The sequence below is a fragment of the Hyperolius riggenbachi genome, chromosome 2 (assembly GCF_040937935.1).
Source record: "Hyperolius riggenbachi isolate aHypRig1 chromosome 2, aHypRig1.pri, whole genome shotgun sequence".
In the NCBI taxonomy this organism is placed as follows: Eukaryota; Metazoa; Chordata; class Amphibia; order Anura; family Hyperoliidae; genus Hyperolius; species Hyperolius riggenbachi.
This window is the reverse complement of record NC_090647.1, coordinates 456,766,202-456,781,601: the sequence shown is the minus strand read 5'-3', so window position 1 is coordinate 456,781,601 and position 15,400 is coordinate 456,766,202. Positions and strand designations below refer to the sequence as shown.

The following is a 15,400-nucleotide window of genomic DNA, read 5'->3' as shown; positions in this document are numbered from 1 at the left end:
AAACAAGTCAAAAAAGCACTTCACTGATCGTTTCTCTTTACCATGCCTGAATGAGGTCATTGCTCAACCATCAAATGTTCTTTGCGTAGCCGAATTTAACTGGCATGTTCCCCTCTCATCTAACCACCCCTTCTATGCATGCTGTCCAATGACAAATGAACATTTTTCCCTTTCACCTCAGCTCTTTGCCCAATGGTTACGCAACAGAATTGTTTTAAACACCTTTAGTCCAGTGACTTTGATATATGCTGGACAGTTCCTTTCTATTTTTTTTTACTTTAATTCTGCTTAAATAAACAAAAAACAACTGTTTGAGGGAGGTGTTCATCAGTGCCAAAGGTTGTAATCCCAACTTAAAATAAGTGATGGCCATAAACGGAAACCCAAATATTCACAGTTGTCAGAGCACCTAATTTATCCCCAAATATTACATGGTTGTACAACTACAGTTATCAGTGACAATAACCCCCCCCCCCCCCCCCCCCCGCCCCTCACTGCAGAGGCTGCTATGTAAACTTTCTGAGGGGCTCAGACTCTGGCCTCAGGATCAGGCAATGAGTTTTCTCACACTTTGGAAAGTTTTTACACTCGATAAAAAACTTTTTGGGCCCCCAGCATGAAAAGATAAACTCAAAAAAGTTTGTTTCAAATTAACCTACATCCCTAGTTCCGCCTCCTGTTTTAATGCATGTTAATGTATTGTATGTCTGTCCTTTTCTAATAAATAGATTGAAAGTACCTGACTGGCTGCACCCTGTTGCTTCTCTTTCGATTGAGATACCAGTGCAATTTGAATAAAAAGCTGTGCTGACTTCTTCCCCTATCCCAGCCTCACCCACGCATGGAGTAGTCAGAGATAGGGTGAGAGTAGGCATCAGCGTACAGATCACCTGACCTCACATACCTCCTTTTTCTGCTGGGACGTTTACTCTTTGTGGCCAGCACTACAGCTTCAGCAGAATCTCATAATGATAATCATCTGCTGAGCTGCAGTCTTGGCCACAAACAGTTAAACTCTCAGCAGCAGAGGGAGGAACTGAAGAGTGAGACTTATTCCCTATTTTACCAGCAGTGCAATATCTGAGCAGGTGAGCTACTGCTTTAAAGTACTCCTGAAGCTTTCTAAAAAATAAAAAAAAAAAGTTCCAAATGGGGGTCCACTGAACTTATTTGACTTGAGCCAGTTGTATAAGTCCTTTCTGGCTGTGCTCCCGGCTGTGGGGAAGCGCATCCTGACTGAGCAATCATGAGTGAGGTCTGTGCATGTCCAGTAGAACGAGGCACTCGCACAAGAAGGAAAACAACTGTGCATGAGCAGCTTCGTAGTACTGGGCATGTGCAGCACTTACTCACACATGCCCAGTCCAGATGTGCTTGTCCACTGCTGAGGGTGTGGTCAGATGATGAAGAGGGTCACTGTGCTGGAACAGTGACGTGTAAGACGATAGAAGCCTCAGGACTATCTAGAGGTTTCCCACTAATGAGGTGTCTCTTCAATTGTAGAATGCTTCAGGGGACTTTTTATATTTGATATTACATTTCTTAAAGCGGACCTGAACTCAGAACTTCCTCTCTGTTCTGAAAGATGAACAACAGCATAATAAGCTTTAAAGAAAAACATTTCTTTATTACAGCTGATACAAATCCTGCAATAAGACTGCAGTGTGTCTACTTCCTGCTTTCATGGAAGCAGAGATAGGGTTAACATCCCTATTTTGTGTTTACAGATTAGATGCTCTGCCATGGCAGTCAGCCAACACAGCTGAGAGCTCAAATTACAACTTGTGATTAGTCACAAATGAGGGGGAATTAGCAAGGCTAAACTCTTTAAATACATACAGGGTGCATTTCTCTATTCTTCTCTTTCCTTCTGTCCTGTGTAAGAGTTTGTCCACTTAAACTGTTGTTTTGGTACTTTTTCTCCATAGGTAGGTGCTGAAAGGGTATTTTGTAAGTAAAATGAGAAAACATCTCCTGAGAGAAGACCTTTAAATGAGGCCCGTTTAGCTTCATGTGATTTCTTTGGTGTGGTGTTGGTTTATGGGGGTAATTGCACTTGCCAGCTCCCTACACCCTCCGCTCCCAATTCCTGAAACGAGTTTATTGCGGTTAAAGCAAGACAGAGGCAGTTAACCCCTGCTTATCCAGAGGCTTGCTGCTCCTCTATTGTGGAAACACCCTCAAAGTGGCATCATGGTTAAGGCACAAGGGTCTCTGCACACCTTCCCCAGAGACTTGACAGATTCACTTTTATACAAAAATAGTCATATAGTACAACTGTGCAGACAACACAAATCAGTATTCCCACGTGATCTCAGCGCTTTGCTTCCACACCCAGACCCTACTGCCCCCCACACAGTGTTGGGGAGGGAGGATTGGGGGGAAATGAATGACTGGGAAAGGAGGGTACTTCTTGGTCAGCATACACTCTTGGGAAACGTATTCGCCCACGAGAGTCCTGAATGTGCCCTTCCCACCTGCAGGTCACATCCCTCTCCTGCATGCTACAGTTGGGGGATGGGGGGGCAAGGCACAAGTTACTGGCATTTCATGCCTATAGAGGGTAGTAATACATTATAAAAAATAAGTGCTACGTCCTTGAAGGAGTTAAGTGCCCAAAACTACTGGCTTCTGCTAATAAACTGGGGGTTGGAATGCTTTCTGTGGCTTCATGAAGGCGATCAGATTGCACAACGGGCATGATGGTGACTCACTGATGATCGTGTATAGAGGCAGCAGGAAGAAAGAAAACAGGGTTTTATTGCAGCCAATTACCTGCTGTAGAAATTATTTGTGAAGGGAAAAACTCTCCTCCCCTTATGTCTTACCCTATTTTGTTCTTTGGTTTAGAGAAAGCCCTATCATGACAGTATACTTCCAGACTGTACCAAGGTAATACAAAAGTAATGCTATAAAGTTGTCAGGACCAGTGAACTTGTCCTGACAGAATGACGAGAGTTGCAATTGCATTACTAATTCCGTAACTACTATGCTCATTCTATGTGGCAGCTCTCACATGGCTTCTTGGAGCACAAGCCTCAGGATGAGTATAACAAGCCAGTAGGTTATAAACCTCTAACAAAGTTAAATCAGTAAATAGCCCCCGTAGTTTATCTGGACAGGTTCTCTTTATTCTTATTGTCATAACTAAATTGAAAGCAAAAGTGGCTGGGCAATGATCTGCTGGTACTACAACAAGTTCACCTGGTTCACATCATTTCAGGGCATTTAATATTGCATAGCTGGGGAAATACTGATTTCTGTATCTGATTGTCCTCACAATACAAAAAATATAATAATAATATGTGTATAAAAAAAGTCCACCGTTCATGGAACAACAAGCAGCAACTCTCCCCACTACCTTTGGGCAGAGGAAAGGTTGAGTACATGGCGGAGGGATACATTGTTTTGCAAGACTCACGTCTCTTGTGGGATAGTGCACCAGAGCCTTTGCAAGTCCCTTCAAAGTGCTTTCCCAAAGTGCGTTTCTCCTCCTGGTCCCGCAGTGAGGCACAGGTTCAAGCTGCCTCTACTTAGTCTTTGGCTCTTATGTGGTGGAGCCCAGCTCTATAGAGCGGGCTTTTTTGGCTACAATGTCTGGATTGTCCATGATGGTGCCTGTGGTTTGGGTTCTTCATCCCTGACTTTGAGGCTTTGGCAATGCTAGAAGATATTATGGGGAGGAGAACCTCTCTATGATTCTGCTGTCGGCACCCAGGAGTTGACTCTGGCTTAATACCTCGACAGCTTTCTCCTGGGTCAGTCCCAAATGTTCTGCTGTGAACTTGGTCAGGGGATACAAGCTTTCTATAGTTTTGGGGTCATTGAGGAAGTGTGAGGTCTGGGAGAGGATCTCAGCGGCTTTCTCCTGCTTCAGGCCCAAGTGGTCAGCAGTGAACTTGGCCATGGCATAGACGCTATCAGAAAAGTCCAGCTTGGGCTTGCCATCTGGTCCTGTGGTGTGCATCTTCATGTGGCTGATGAGGTTCCTCTGTTGGGCAAACTTGCCTCCGCACACCTGGCACTCATAGGGCTTCTCCCCGGAGTGGATCCTCATGTGCTCAGTCAAGCGATACTGGCGGGTGAAGCGCATGCCACAAGCATCACAGGCAAAAGGTTTGAGGCCCAGGTGGCTCCTCATGTGGCGAGTCATGGTGCCCCTCTGGGTGAATTTCTTGCCGCAGATGCTGCATGGATAAGGACGGGTGAGCCAGTGAGTCTTCTCATGCTGGCGCAGGGTGGCTGGGTCTTTGTATGACTTTTCGCAGGAAGAGCAGCGGTAGGGTCGGATGATGTCACCCAAACCCTGGCTGGTCTTGTCTAAAAAAGGCACAGGTGGGTCCATGCTGTCTTTATGATATAATTCTTCTTCATTGTGAGCTTCCACATGGGCATTAAGCTGCTCACTGCTGGGAAACCCTTTCCCACAAGGGATGCAGACGTAGAGGTTGTCTCCATAGCTCTCAGGGTCATAAAGATGGTTGCAGTGGTATCTCTCTAGGTTGGCAGATGGTGATGGGTCTCCACTACTACCAGTCTCTTCACTGGTGCTTTTATCATCATCGGGCTCATTACTCTCTATACTGGGATATCTGGGCTGCTGGGATAAAGGAGAACTCTCACCTTTATCCTCCCTGTCCAAGTCTTTCTCTCGGTCACTTTCATCTACATAGTTGCCCAGAGGCTCGTTCTTCATCCAGTCAAACATGAGATCTCGGCTCTCAGTCCTGGTTAGGTGGTTATTTGCAAGGCTGTTTCTGTAGGACTCTTGGTGTGAGGCTGGTGGGGTGCTGCTGGTGCTGTCCAGCTTTTGGTAAGGGTGTGGTGGCTCTTTGTAAGAGTTGTGGTTGGTGAGAACACTAGGAGGTACTGGAGGACTATCAGGTCTCCCAGCTATTGAGGGATCCCTGTTGTCATTTGCACTAAGTCCATCTGAGTGGTGCTGAGCAGAAGGCCGACTGGGGCTTTTTTTGGAAAGATCTAGTCCACATATTGGAGAGCAATGTCTTTCTGGTGGGCAAAGTCCATGTTGGTGCAGCTGATTCCCCTGAGATAAGGAGGCATAAAGCTCTCCACAGTGTGTGTTTATTGGGTTCACTGGTTCCCCCGGTGGTATGTCCACAGATCTAGGAGTGGAATTAAAGCAAGACTGGATAACTGGGGTGGTGGCCCTCAAACCCCTTCCAAGGCTCCCGTAAGGTGGGTAGCCTGCTGTCCTTACATGACAGAATTTCCCATTTCTTTTCAGCTTTTTCTTGCAGAGGGACACCAGGTCTGAGATCTGGAGGTAGCTAGCTGCTGCCAGCACTGCCCCAAACAACTGCTCGGTGGTTGGCTCAGCATCTCCCAGCCTGCCCGTGTAGATGAAGTCCAGGATGATCCTGAAGATGCTGGGGCTGACCATCTCGTGGTCCAGGTTGATCAGATTATCGTGGACGACCAATGACTTCAAGTAGACACTACTAGCAGCTAGAACGTTCTTGTGCGCCCGAAACAGGGCGTTCTGTACCACAATGATCACATCGCACAGGAAGCCTTTCGTCCTCTGGCTGTTGAGCTGCAGGAGAAGCTGTCTTGAGTGACTCGGTACCTCCATAGGATCCAGCATCGTGTTCAGTTGGCCACCTTCAGAAACACAAAAACATCGATCATGAAATAAAGCCGCCCAGGGGATAACATACAAAGACAAATAGAAGCTTTCACAATTAAAAGAAAAGCGATTGTTATAAATGTAATTTAAAGTTAGTAAACTATTAGCCTTTCTAATGACCTACTACAAGTCTCAGAGTATTGCATGAACCTAGGTAAGGATGTAAGCAGATTACTAAAGTCCACCTGCACTTTCCATATAGCCTGGCACATGCCTGTGACGTCTAGTCTCTGTTATCCTGTGATTGGTAGAACTACAAGTCCCAGCTTGCACTGCAGCTATATTAGGACTGCCACTACGCTTATATTAATCGATACTTCAATTGACTCCAACCCACTCTGTAATGCAATGTGTAATATGCATGTATAATATATTAATAATATAGTATTACTATATATAATAATATATTTATATTTTCTGCAGTCCAATTCCCTGCCAGCCCAGCAAGTCTCCGGATCACAAGGGCATTGGACAATACACCCATCTGACATTGACTTACACAGGAAGTTAAAAGAAATACGGCAATAATAATTACAAAAATAAAATAACCTGACAACTGGGATGGAACTGGAAATGAAATCACTCTACAATTACAACACAAACAACAGAAAAAGCTTTGCTATCAGCTTGCACGTGATCGATCAGTCAATACTACGAATCTGGGTAATTAGTCTTCACAAGCCTCCCTTATTGCGGTGGATATTGTGTTTAGTGTAATTTTGTGTGCGCTGTTATTGCCCTAACAGGTGCAATGACCAGGGCCGGATTTCTGGCAAGGCCACATAGGCCATGGCCTAGGGCACCAGAAATTTAGGGGCGGCTCAGTGAGGGGCAGTAAAGCTGTTTTATGCAGCCATCCCTGTCTACAAGGACAGCTTTAACCTTTGAACTCTCTGTCCTGTACTTGTGTCATCCCTGCAAGACCTGTAAGTGCTATCCTGCAGGTACACATCAGCCTAACTCACATGGAGACACAATGGGTCCATCATTAATGAAATGGCAAACATAACATAAAAGTTGTTAAGGAAAACATAACTTATAATCTATACGCATATTACTGAAATAGCTATTGTCTGTGACATCCAATGATAGAAAGTAAGTAGATTTCTCATTGGGGCACACAGAGACAACAACCATACAGATGGTATACTGTAGTTGGCCTTGGGCGGTAAAAAGTACAAATCCGGCCCTGGCAATGACAGCTATGGAAGGGGAAGATGGTGCATAGATAGTGTGTAGATACTGTTTTCACACCTCTTCTTAGCACATTTTGCATCAGTGCTAGCACGACCATTATACAGAATAGATAGAAAAAGAAATATCCTGTATTAAAATTGAAATAGTCCTATAAAACTATGGATTTGACTGAATAATGGTAATTAATGGACTTGGTTCAATTCACTTTTTCTCTAAAGTTTTTTTCCTAGGAGATACTTTTTCATCTTCTTTTCAGCACTCTGCATTTGAAAAAAAAAATACTACAAATGAGGTAAAAAATGTACTGTCAAAATTATTCTGAGCAAGAAAATGCTTGCTGGTGACTTAAAATGCATTTTCTTGATATGGTGTGAAAATAATACCTGGGAGAAAACTTAAGAGAAAAAGGTCATTACAAATAGGCCATCATTGCTGAAGTAAGCGTTAAATAATTAGGGCAAGAAATCCAGCAGTCTCACTCAGTAGACAGCGGACTGCAGCACCTACAGCTAGCAGAACACTCTCTGAGGGACAACTAAGTTTTTATGCTACGGGTACCTTAGGAGAGTCATTTTTTATTCTTACACCTAGCCTGGAATAATCAGGTAAGGGGGTGTGAGATGTTGTAGGCGAGGGTTTTCCAAGGTGACAATACATACCTTATAAACGGACCCGTCTACACCATGTACAGTGGATTGTAACTTCCTGATGGGTACGACCTGCAGTGTTGCACAACTTATTAAAACTACATACAATTCATAATATTTTTAATGTGTTTATTTTTGTTTTCCCAATTCCTGTATTTAGCTACACATAACCCTTCCGGGTTGTTGGGGACAAGATACAATTAACTCTCCAATATTTAACACGGTGGTTAAAAGAGATAGTCTGGAGGCCACTTCGAGTCTGCCACATGCACCTCTGAGGAGCACATGCTGAAAAATAAGCCTACACGTGGATTAGCAGGGAGGACAGGGGACAGTGGTGCTAGTAATAGTGATGGTGCTAGAAGAAATAGTGATGGTGCTAGTAATAGTGATGGTGCTAGTATTAGTGATGGTGCTAGTAATGTTGATGGTAGTCGTCGTGCATGTCTACAAACAGGAGGAGAGACTGGAATACACATATTGTTAGTGAAGGAACAATCTGGTTTTGGGTGACAGCACTTATTGGTTAAATATACAGATTGGTACTATACCAGCTACTGGTATTAGTTCCCAGTGGTTACTTCCTATGGTACAGCAGTGTGCTGCTTCCATGATGCGAGAGCTGATATAACCTGGATGTGCATCAGTATCAGTGGTAGTAGTGAGTACCTTGCTGTAAGCATATACGGTACTAAAAGTAGATAAGCTGTAGTAGTGAGCACGCTAGTAGACAGTAGTAATGACTTAGCTGGGAGTAGGCGGAGGATGTAACATGAAGGGTAATTAGAGACGCTGCTGGTAAGGATGTTCAGTACTCTAGAAATGGATTATGGTAGTAATATTATAGTATGGCAATGAAGTAGCAGGAGTAGTGAGTACCTGTCTGGAAGCAGGTGGAGGAGGCACCGTGTTGTATTACAGATACACTGTTAGTAACATATAATACTGTAGTATAGATGGGTTAGCAGGAGTAGTGAGTACCTGGCTGGAAGCAGGTGGAGGAGGCACCGTGTTGTATTACTGATACACTGTTAGTAACATATAATACTGTAGTATAGATGGGTTAGCAGGAGTAGTGAGTACCTGGCTGGGAGCAGGCGGAGGAGGTAAAGTAATAAATATATTACTAGGATTAGCAGGAGTAGTAAGTGAGTGGGAGCAGAGACGGAGGAGGCACATTGTTAGTAATATATAATAATCTAGCAGGAGTAGTGAGTACCTATCTGGGAGCAGAGGTGGAAGAGGTATAGCAGTAATATATAATAGGCCAGGAGTGAGTACCTGGCTTGGAGCACAGGCGGAGGAGGTATAGTAGTAATATATAACAAGCTAGGAGTAGTGAGTACCTGGCTTGGAGCAGAGGCGGAGGAGGTATATTAGTAGTAATATATAATAGACTAGCAATGAGTACCTGGCTGGGAGAAGGTATAGCAGTAATATATAATAGGCTAGCAGTGAGTACCTGGCTGGGAAAAGGTATAGCAGTAATATATAATAGGCTAGCAGTGAGTACCTGGCTGGGAGAAGGTATAACAGTAATATATAATAGGCTAGCAGTGAGTACCTGGCTGGGAGAAGGTATAGCAGTAATATATAATAGGCTAGCAGTGAGTATCTGGCTGGGAGAAGGTATAGCAGTAATATATAATAGGCTAGCAGTGAGTACCTGGCTGGGAGAAGGTATAGCAGTAATATATAACAGGCTAGCAGTGAGTAGTACCTGGCTGGGAGGCACCGTGCAGTATTACAGACACTCTGCTGTCAGGGTGAGGCAGGAGCTGCGGGACTTCCCAGTTTTTCCTCCTCATGGCGTCTGCTGGCTGCTGTGCCACCTTCTCCGCTATACATACAGCTTTTATTCCCTGCAAACATGGGGCTGGGGGTGGCTAAAAACCCTCGCAGGCATTAAGAAAATGACATCACCAGTGCTTCTGCTTCCAGCTGCAGAAACCCCATATCAGGAACCATCACCCCCAAATCACTCCTCCTCCTTATCACTGACAGGTGCCCCCCCTTCCCCCATCCCCCTCCCCCCACAGACCTGCGACTTCCTCCCTGCACCACCTGCATTCCTGAGACTGTAATGGCAGGGGTGTCCTGGCTGTCACACTGCCCTTCCCCTGACAATCCCGGTGTCAGCTTTCATTGTTTGGGTGGGACTGCTTGTCTGCAATACACCTCATATTATTCTAACCCCCCTTGGGGATTGTTTAGTCACGTGACTGCTTATTAAAAAAACACACCATAGCATAAGAGAGTGTGGCTGAACCCAGCGAGGAGGCTCTGCCACTGACATATCCCTCTCACAGGCAGTAAAAGCTGGTAGTGTCACTTATAATGAGGTGTTAAGAGGCTTAAGAGCCTTAATAAGTTGGGATAGTAACATGGGGGGAACAGGGTTAATAATAGCTTCCCCACATTGCCCCAGCCCCCCACTGAGGGGTCCCACCGCGAGGGCTGCTCCCAGCTGAACAGGCAATTTGTGAAGTGTGACTCCTAAAGCCGGCTAATTCTCCTGGGAGTAGCCAGCCTATAGAGAGAGGAGAGATTTATGATGGGGATCGCTATCTCTACTGCAGGAGAATTATCTTCCCCAGGTCTCTCCATGTGATTCGCAGCAGCAGGGAAAGGCAGAGGCAGCAGGTAGATAAGGGCGAGGGATTCTAGGAGATAACTGACACATCCTATTACTTACACTACTATTTATTCAACATAGTGAGTCTGCCATAGAAAGAGTCATCCCATGTAATTGGTACTAGACATTAGTCAGACTCATTTTAAATAATTGTTTCCTACAGGACAGACAGTAGCACTTCTGCAGGTGATCATTTATTTAATAGACGAACATTTATTTAACAGTTACTGCTTTATATTCAATCTCAAACGAATAAATTGCAACAAGTATAAAACAAATATTCATTCTTTTATTCTTTAACTTTTTAAATTCGTATATATATATGTATATGTTTTAATTTGCAATTTCAAATATGTATTTGTATTATCGATTTAATTAATTGTATTTATCATCTGCACGAATATTTAAAATAAATAAAAGCATGCATTTGTTATGTCCAAGCTTGTATTGTCTCGCCTGAACCTGGATGTCTAGAATGGTTTCAGAGCGTGAACAAAAAAATTGTATTCTTTTTAACACAAATAAAGATTTTCTTTTAATTAATTTGTAAACACTCTATAGAGGTTTCTCTGAGTCTTAATTGTTTTCTGTGGGATGATAGTAGATTTACAAAGTTACTACAAAGGTGCTGAAACTGCAGTGTAAATAATACGGTTATGTTTGAATAATGTAACGATTTGTTGAGCAGATCTTTGTAAATAATTATATATTTATATAGTCGAGTTATCAAAGTAGCGCTCACTTTGTTAATAGGGATTTGTGTTAATATTGCTAAAGCGTACATATATTGATATAAGCTGTAACTGAACCCCTAAATATAGTTTTTACATTCAGAATGTTTTAATTAAATTAATTTAATAACGACTTTTCCTCTTTTGTTATGAGTATAATTGTCTCAATGATTCATGAAAAAAATCAGATCAGATAAATGATAAGGGGGGATTTTTAGGATCGAATTGTCTCAGATAAGGGAGAGGAAGTACAACCAGTGTTTTTTAAATGTACTTTTTGATGTCAGTGTTGTAGAGAGGGGGGCACAGTGAGACAGCGTCCCATCCTATGGCCGTGCGGACGTTGTGTAGGCTGGGGAGGGTCAGTCACAATAGTGTTGTCATTTTAGGAAAGCAGAGAGTTCTGCCAGCTTTAACTCCTTCCATACAGTGAGTGCAATAGCAGCTCGCATACCGTGCAATAAAGATCCCTGCAGCAATAAAGGATTAGGGGCTGTGTGTAGCCCGGGCTTGTGTTATTGGAAGCAGCTGGGGTGGGGACTGCACAAGTAGTTACAGAAGCAGCCAGAGGACTGAGAAGATAAAAATGACTCCTCAGCTCAGAGTTAACAAGATGTGACCAGGGGACATCAGACCACAATGGGGTACCCTCCAGCGGGACAACGACTCCTGTGACAACTGCCACTCACAATTGGACGGAGAGAGTTCTGTTGGTGTCACTGAAAATCTCAGCCTTTCCTGTGAAGTCGCCCAGTGCAGGCAGCTGTCACAGCATCGACTACTGACAACAGATGAGTAATTGTAGGATGAGGATTCCTGCAGATCCCAGCTAATCAGCCCCGACACACACAGGATCACGTGAATCACTCTGTATATATCTATTTATATGCATGTTTTCAGGTTCATTAGCAGGAGAATGAGGCGTTTGTATAGGGGAGGTATCAGGCTGAGTGCAGCTGATGATGTGTGTGACTCGGGCTGTCACCTCTCTAGTTAAATAGCCACGGCCAGGTGCTGTCATGCTGTGTGACTTTTATCTATAGACCTGATTGCACCCATTGTGTGTTATTCCTGTAACCGCTGAGCCCACATTACTGGTTTTTTTTTTTCATATTCTCAAACTTTTCTGTACAGGAGGAAGTTACGATATTGTCTAGATACAGTAGCGTGCCACCCGGTGCCCCATCCCCCCCCCCCCCTCATGCCCCCGTAGTGTGCCAGTGTTACCTGGTAGGCCAGTGACGTCCATGGAGCCGATGTCTGTGTGAGTGACCATCCTAGGCGTTGTGGATGTGATTTCAGCTGCCAGCCTCCCATCCATCCACCATGCCAACTCTCCGGGGTTCCTCTGCCAGCCCTCCTCCCCCCTCTCTCTTCTCTTAATGGCAGAACAGGCCCGGGCTCTTCCTCCGTGGGCCCAGCATCGGTTTCCTCTGATTTTATTTTAGCAATTTCCTCTGCTATTTTTGTGTGTTCAGGCTATAATGTTGGGGAGATAATGGGCTCTCTATGTGAGCTGAGGCTGTTAGCGCCCCATGTGATGTGTAGCTATATTAAACTACAAGGTAAAATCCAGGGCAGGAACTTCATGTGACCCCAACTTGAACTTCACACACATCGAAACTTTTTCTTAAAGAGACAGTTGGTCTGATTTCCTCTTGCTCCACTGAGCAGCCCCTCCACTGTGGTGTCAGCCTCGCATGCCTGTATGGAGGAGAATGAGAGAGTCCCCTAGGTGCTGGACTCACTCACTCCCTTATAACTCACACAGCATCAGTCATTCTGGACCCCCTCCCCCTGTGTGGCTGGGGCAGCTCTCTATCTATATGTACCCTGTTACCGCACATACAATATGACAAACTGATCATCAGAACTACAAGATAACGTCACAAAGCCAGATGTGTAACGGAAAAGTTACAGAAAGTTCAGTGAAAAAGTACAGTGATCTAACTAGTATCTATCTATCTATCTATCTATCTATCTATCTATCTATCTATCTATCTATCTATCTATCTATCTATCTATCTATCTATCTATCTATCTATCCTCTATCTATTTATCCATCAATATTCATATTACCAATTTATTACCCACATTTTTGTTCCGTTGTTTTAATTGTCACCTCCTAAATTTGAAATGTCACCATGAAATAAAATATGCAAGTATATAATATATTGGGACACCAGAGTGAGGGTCATCCCCCCACCGGCTTGTGGTCGTGTAGTTAGAATGAATGGGGATCGGCCAGCCTATGAGAACCATAGGATGCAGCAGAGGTCCAGGCTCTGCACAGCTCAGGCAGGATGCTACCGGTGACATTCAGCCCGCTACACTAGTGACCGCTGTTACATCACATCATATGATCATGTCAGTGACCGGGCTCCAGCTGCCTTTACGTTAGGGACGCCTAGCTGTGACTTGGTAAGGTGACATCTGTGTCAGGGACTAGCAGAAGCCAGCCCAGGTGAGGAGGAATTTTATGGATGCCACTGGGATGGACGCAAGTCATCAGGCAGGATCTAAATAGATGCAAAGTTGGCACAGTGCAGGCTTGATAAGCTCGGGGAGGGAGTGCCACCTCCTGGTCCCTTCTGCTTATTCTGGCTTCCTAAGGTGCACAGCTATGCAAGCTTTCCTGAGTGAGGATGGGGGGACAGACAGAAGGGGCTGAGGGGTGCCTTACCTTGGGGATCCTCTCTGAAACCCATTCCCCGATGGAGATGGCGATCTCGTGGTCAGCGTTGCCTCTTCTGTCTGGCACTGGGTAGCAGAACTCTTGCTGTCAAACACTGAGCAGCTCACTTCAGCAGCAGCTAATATCCCCTCTTCCTTCCACTGCTCTCACACTGCCACCTAGTGCTCAGCATCAGCAGCCCAGCTGCGACCAGCCTGTCTTATCACACGGGATAGCGAGCACTGCCCTATCTGAGTGGGTGTCAAAGCTGGGGAGGGCCCTTTCTAAAAAGTGGTATAGTGTCTGCAGCCCCTCCCTGTTTTCACTAGCTGAACCTTCAGGCAGGAGCAAGAAGGGACAAAAATATGACATATTTGTAAGCCTTTGACTAACATTCATATGCAAGGGGCTCGACACAGGTACAAGAATATTAATATACCAGTACCACCCTACAAGATTGGCACCTGGCACAGATTTGTAGCACGGAGTAGGGAAAAGTACTTAATTTCATTATCTTTTATAATTAATTTTTAGGGGCGCAAACTAAGCCATCCTGTTGTGAGTGAGTTGATCCATCATCAAAAGTATTGTAAAGTTTTGGTAAGTACCAGCCAGGAAAATTAATTTCTTGTAACTTCAAAAAGATTTCTGCAGGTGATCAGAGAAGTCTAGGTGGCCACACACCATACAATAAAATGATCCAATTTTACAACAGCTCGATAAAAACAGAAATCAGTTGTCCCAAACAGATCGAAAGCTTTTCTTTCATTGATTCAACAAATCTGATCAAATATTCTGTTTTTATTCGATAAAAGAAGATCGGGAGAGGTGGATTTTTCTGATCAATTTTTATGAAAATTGAATAGGGTAGGTTAGATTGTCAATTACTTGATGTACAGACCCAACGGGACACGGTACCGGAGCTGCAGACAGCGGAGGACGGCGGCATGGGAGCGATCCAAGTGGATAGGGCTGGAGGAAACCCCAGATATGTATAAAACGTTTTCTTTTCTACAGCTAATGTTAATAGCAAAGCCCCCATACACGCTACAATCCCCCAAATTGCATGGATTATAAAGGTGATCAGTGGCTACAACTTAAAAAAAAAATCAAAAAGAACTTTGTATTTTAGAAAATCGATTTTAAAGCGGAATATAACCCAGCATTTCATCTTTGCTCTAAAACATTATTTACAGCATATTATATGCAACCAGCATTTCTTTTTACTAGACCAGCATTCGAAGGGTTACACACAGAGCTTGAAAGTTCAGTTCAGTGAAATGTGGACGCATCTGAACTTTAGATAATGTTATCTTGTGTTTACTTAAATGTATCAAGTGAGGAATGTGACACATTCTCTGACTGTGGAGAAGCAGCTCAACACAGATAGGGAGTCAAAGCATGTCTGCCTGAATGAATGAATGAATAAAACCAGTTATTAATAAAATGCAAAGTCAGCTCACAAAGCAAAAAACTGTACTTTTGGGAACCTATAACTTCTAAATGAATAATAATACTTATGCACAAATGCAAATATGATAACCGTATGGCATATAAAAAGTAGGAAAACATGTTTTTATTGAATATTATGTCAGGGTTTTATACCGCTTTAAAGTTTCAAATGAAAAAAGTGTTTGTGATTAAAAACTCACCAAAACCCGCCATCTTTATTGGTTAATAGCAAAGCCCCCTTACATGGTAGAAACACCAAATTTGCCAGATATGTTAAGAAGAACAGTGGGAACAAGAGGAACATTTTTTTTCCTTTTTGAAAAAAAAAATTGATTTTAAATTTTCAAAGGAAAAAAAGTATAGATTTAAATGCGGTAAATCACAGTTAATGTAGCAAACCTAACAATAGTGTAA

The 15,400-nt window shown here is 43.7% G+C and overlaps 1 protein-coding gene across 3 annotated transcripts; it reads right to left on the bottom strand.

The window, feature by feature from the left end:
* Positions 1-483: 483 nt before the first annotated feature.
* Positions 484-13,679, bottom strand: HIC1 (HIC ZBTB transcriptional repressor 1). Of its 3 annotated transcripts, none has more exons than XM_068270084.1 (2): positions 13,544-13,679; positions 484-5,625 (listed from the first exon to the last, which is right to left on the bottom strand). In XM_068270084.1, exons 1-2 carry the CDS (start codon positions 13,566-13,568, stop codon positions 3,674-3,676), a joined length of 1,977 nt encoding a protein of 658 aa, XP_068126185.1. In that variant the 5' UTR covers positions 13,569-13,679; the 3' UTR covers positions 484-3,673. The 3 variants fall into 3 exon arrangements, with proteins under 3 accessions (XP_068126185.1, XP_068126183.1, XP_068126184.1); XM_068270082.1 differs by lacking the exon at positions 13,544-13,679 and adding an exon at positions 12,088-12,530; XM_068270083.1 differs by lacking the exon at positions 13,544-13,679 and adding an exon at positions 9,215-9,348.
* Positions 13,680-15,400: the final 1,721 nt, after the last annotated feature.

Bases quoted from the DNA above. Each gene is read 5' to 3' on its own strand.
- HIC1 (XM_068270082.1), bottom strand. From the start codon at position 12,181: ATGGATGGGAGGCTGGCAGCTGAAATCACATCCACAACGCCTAGGATG. The intron at 5,626-12,087 runs GTAACACTGGCA...GTGTTTCTGAAG, and splicing joins GGACGTCACTGGCCTACCAG to GTGGCCAACTGAACACGATG.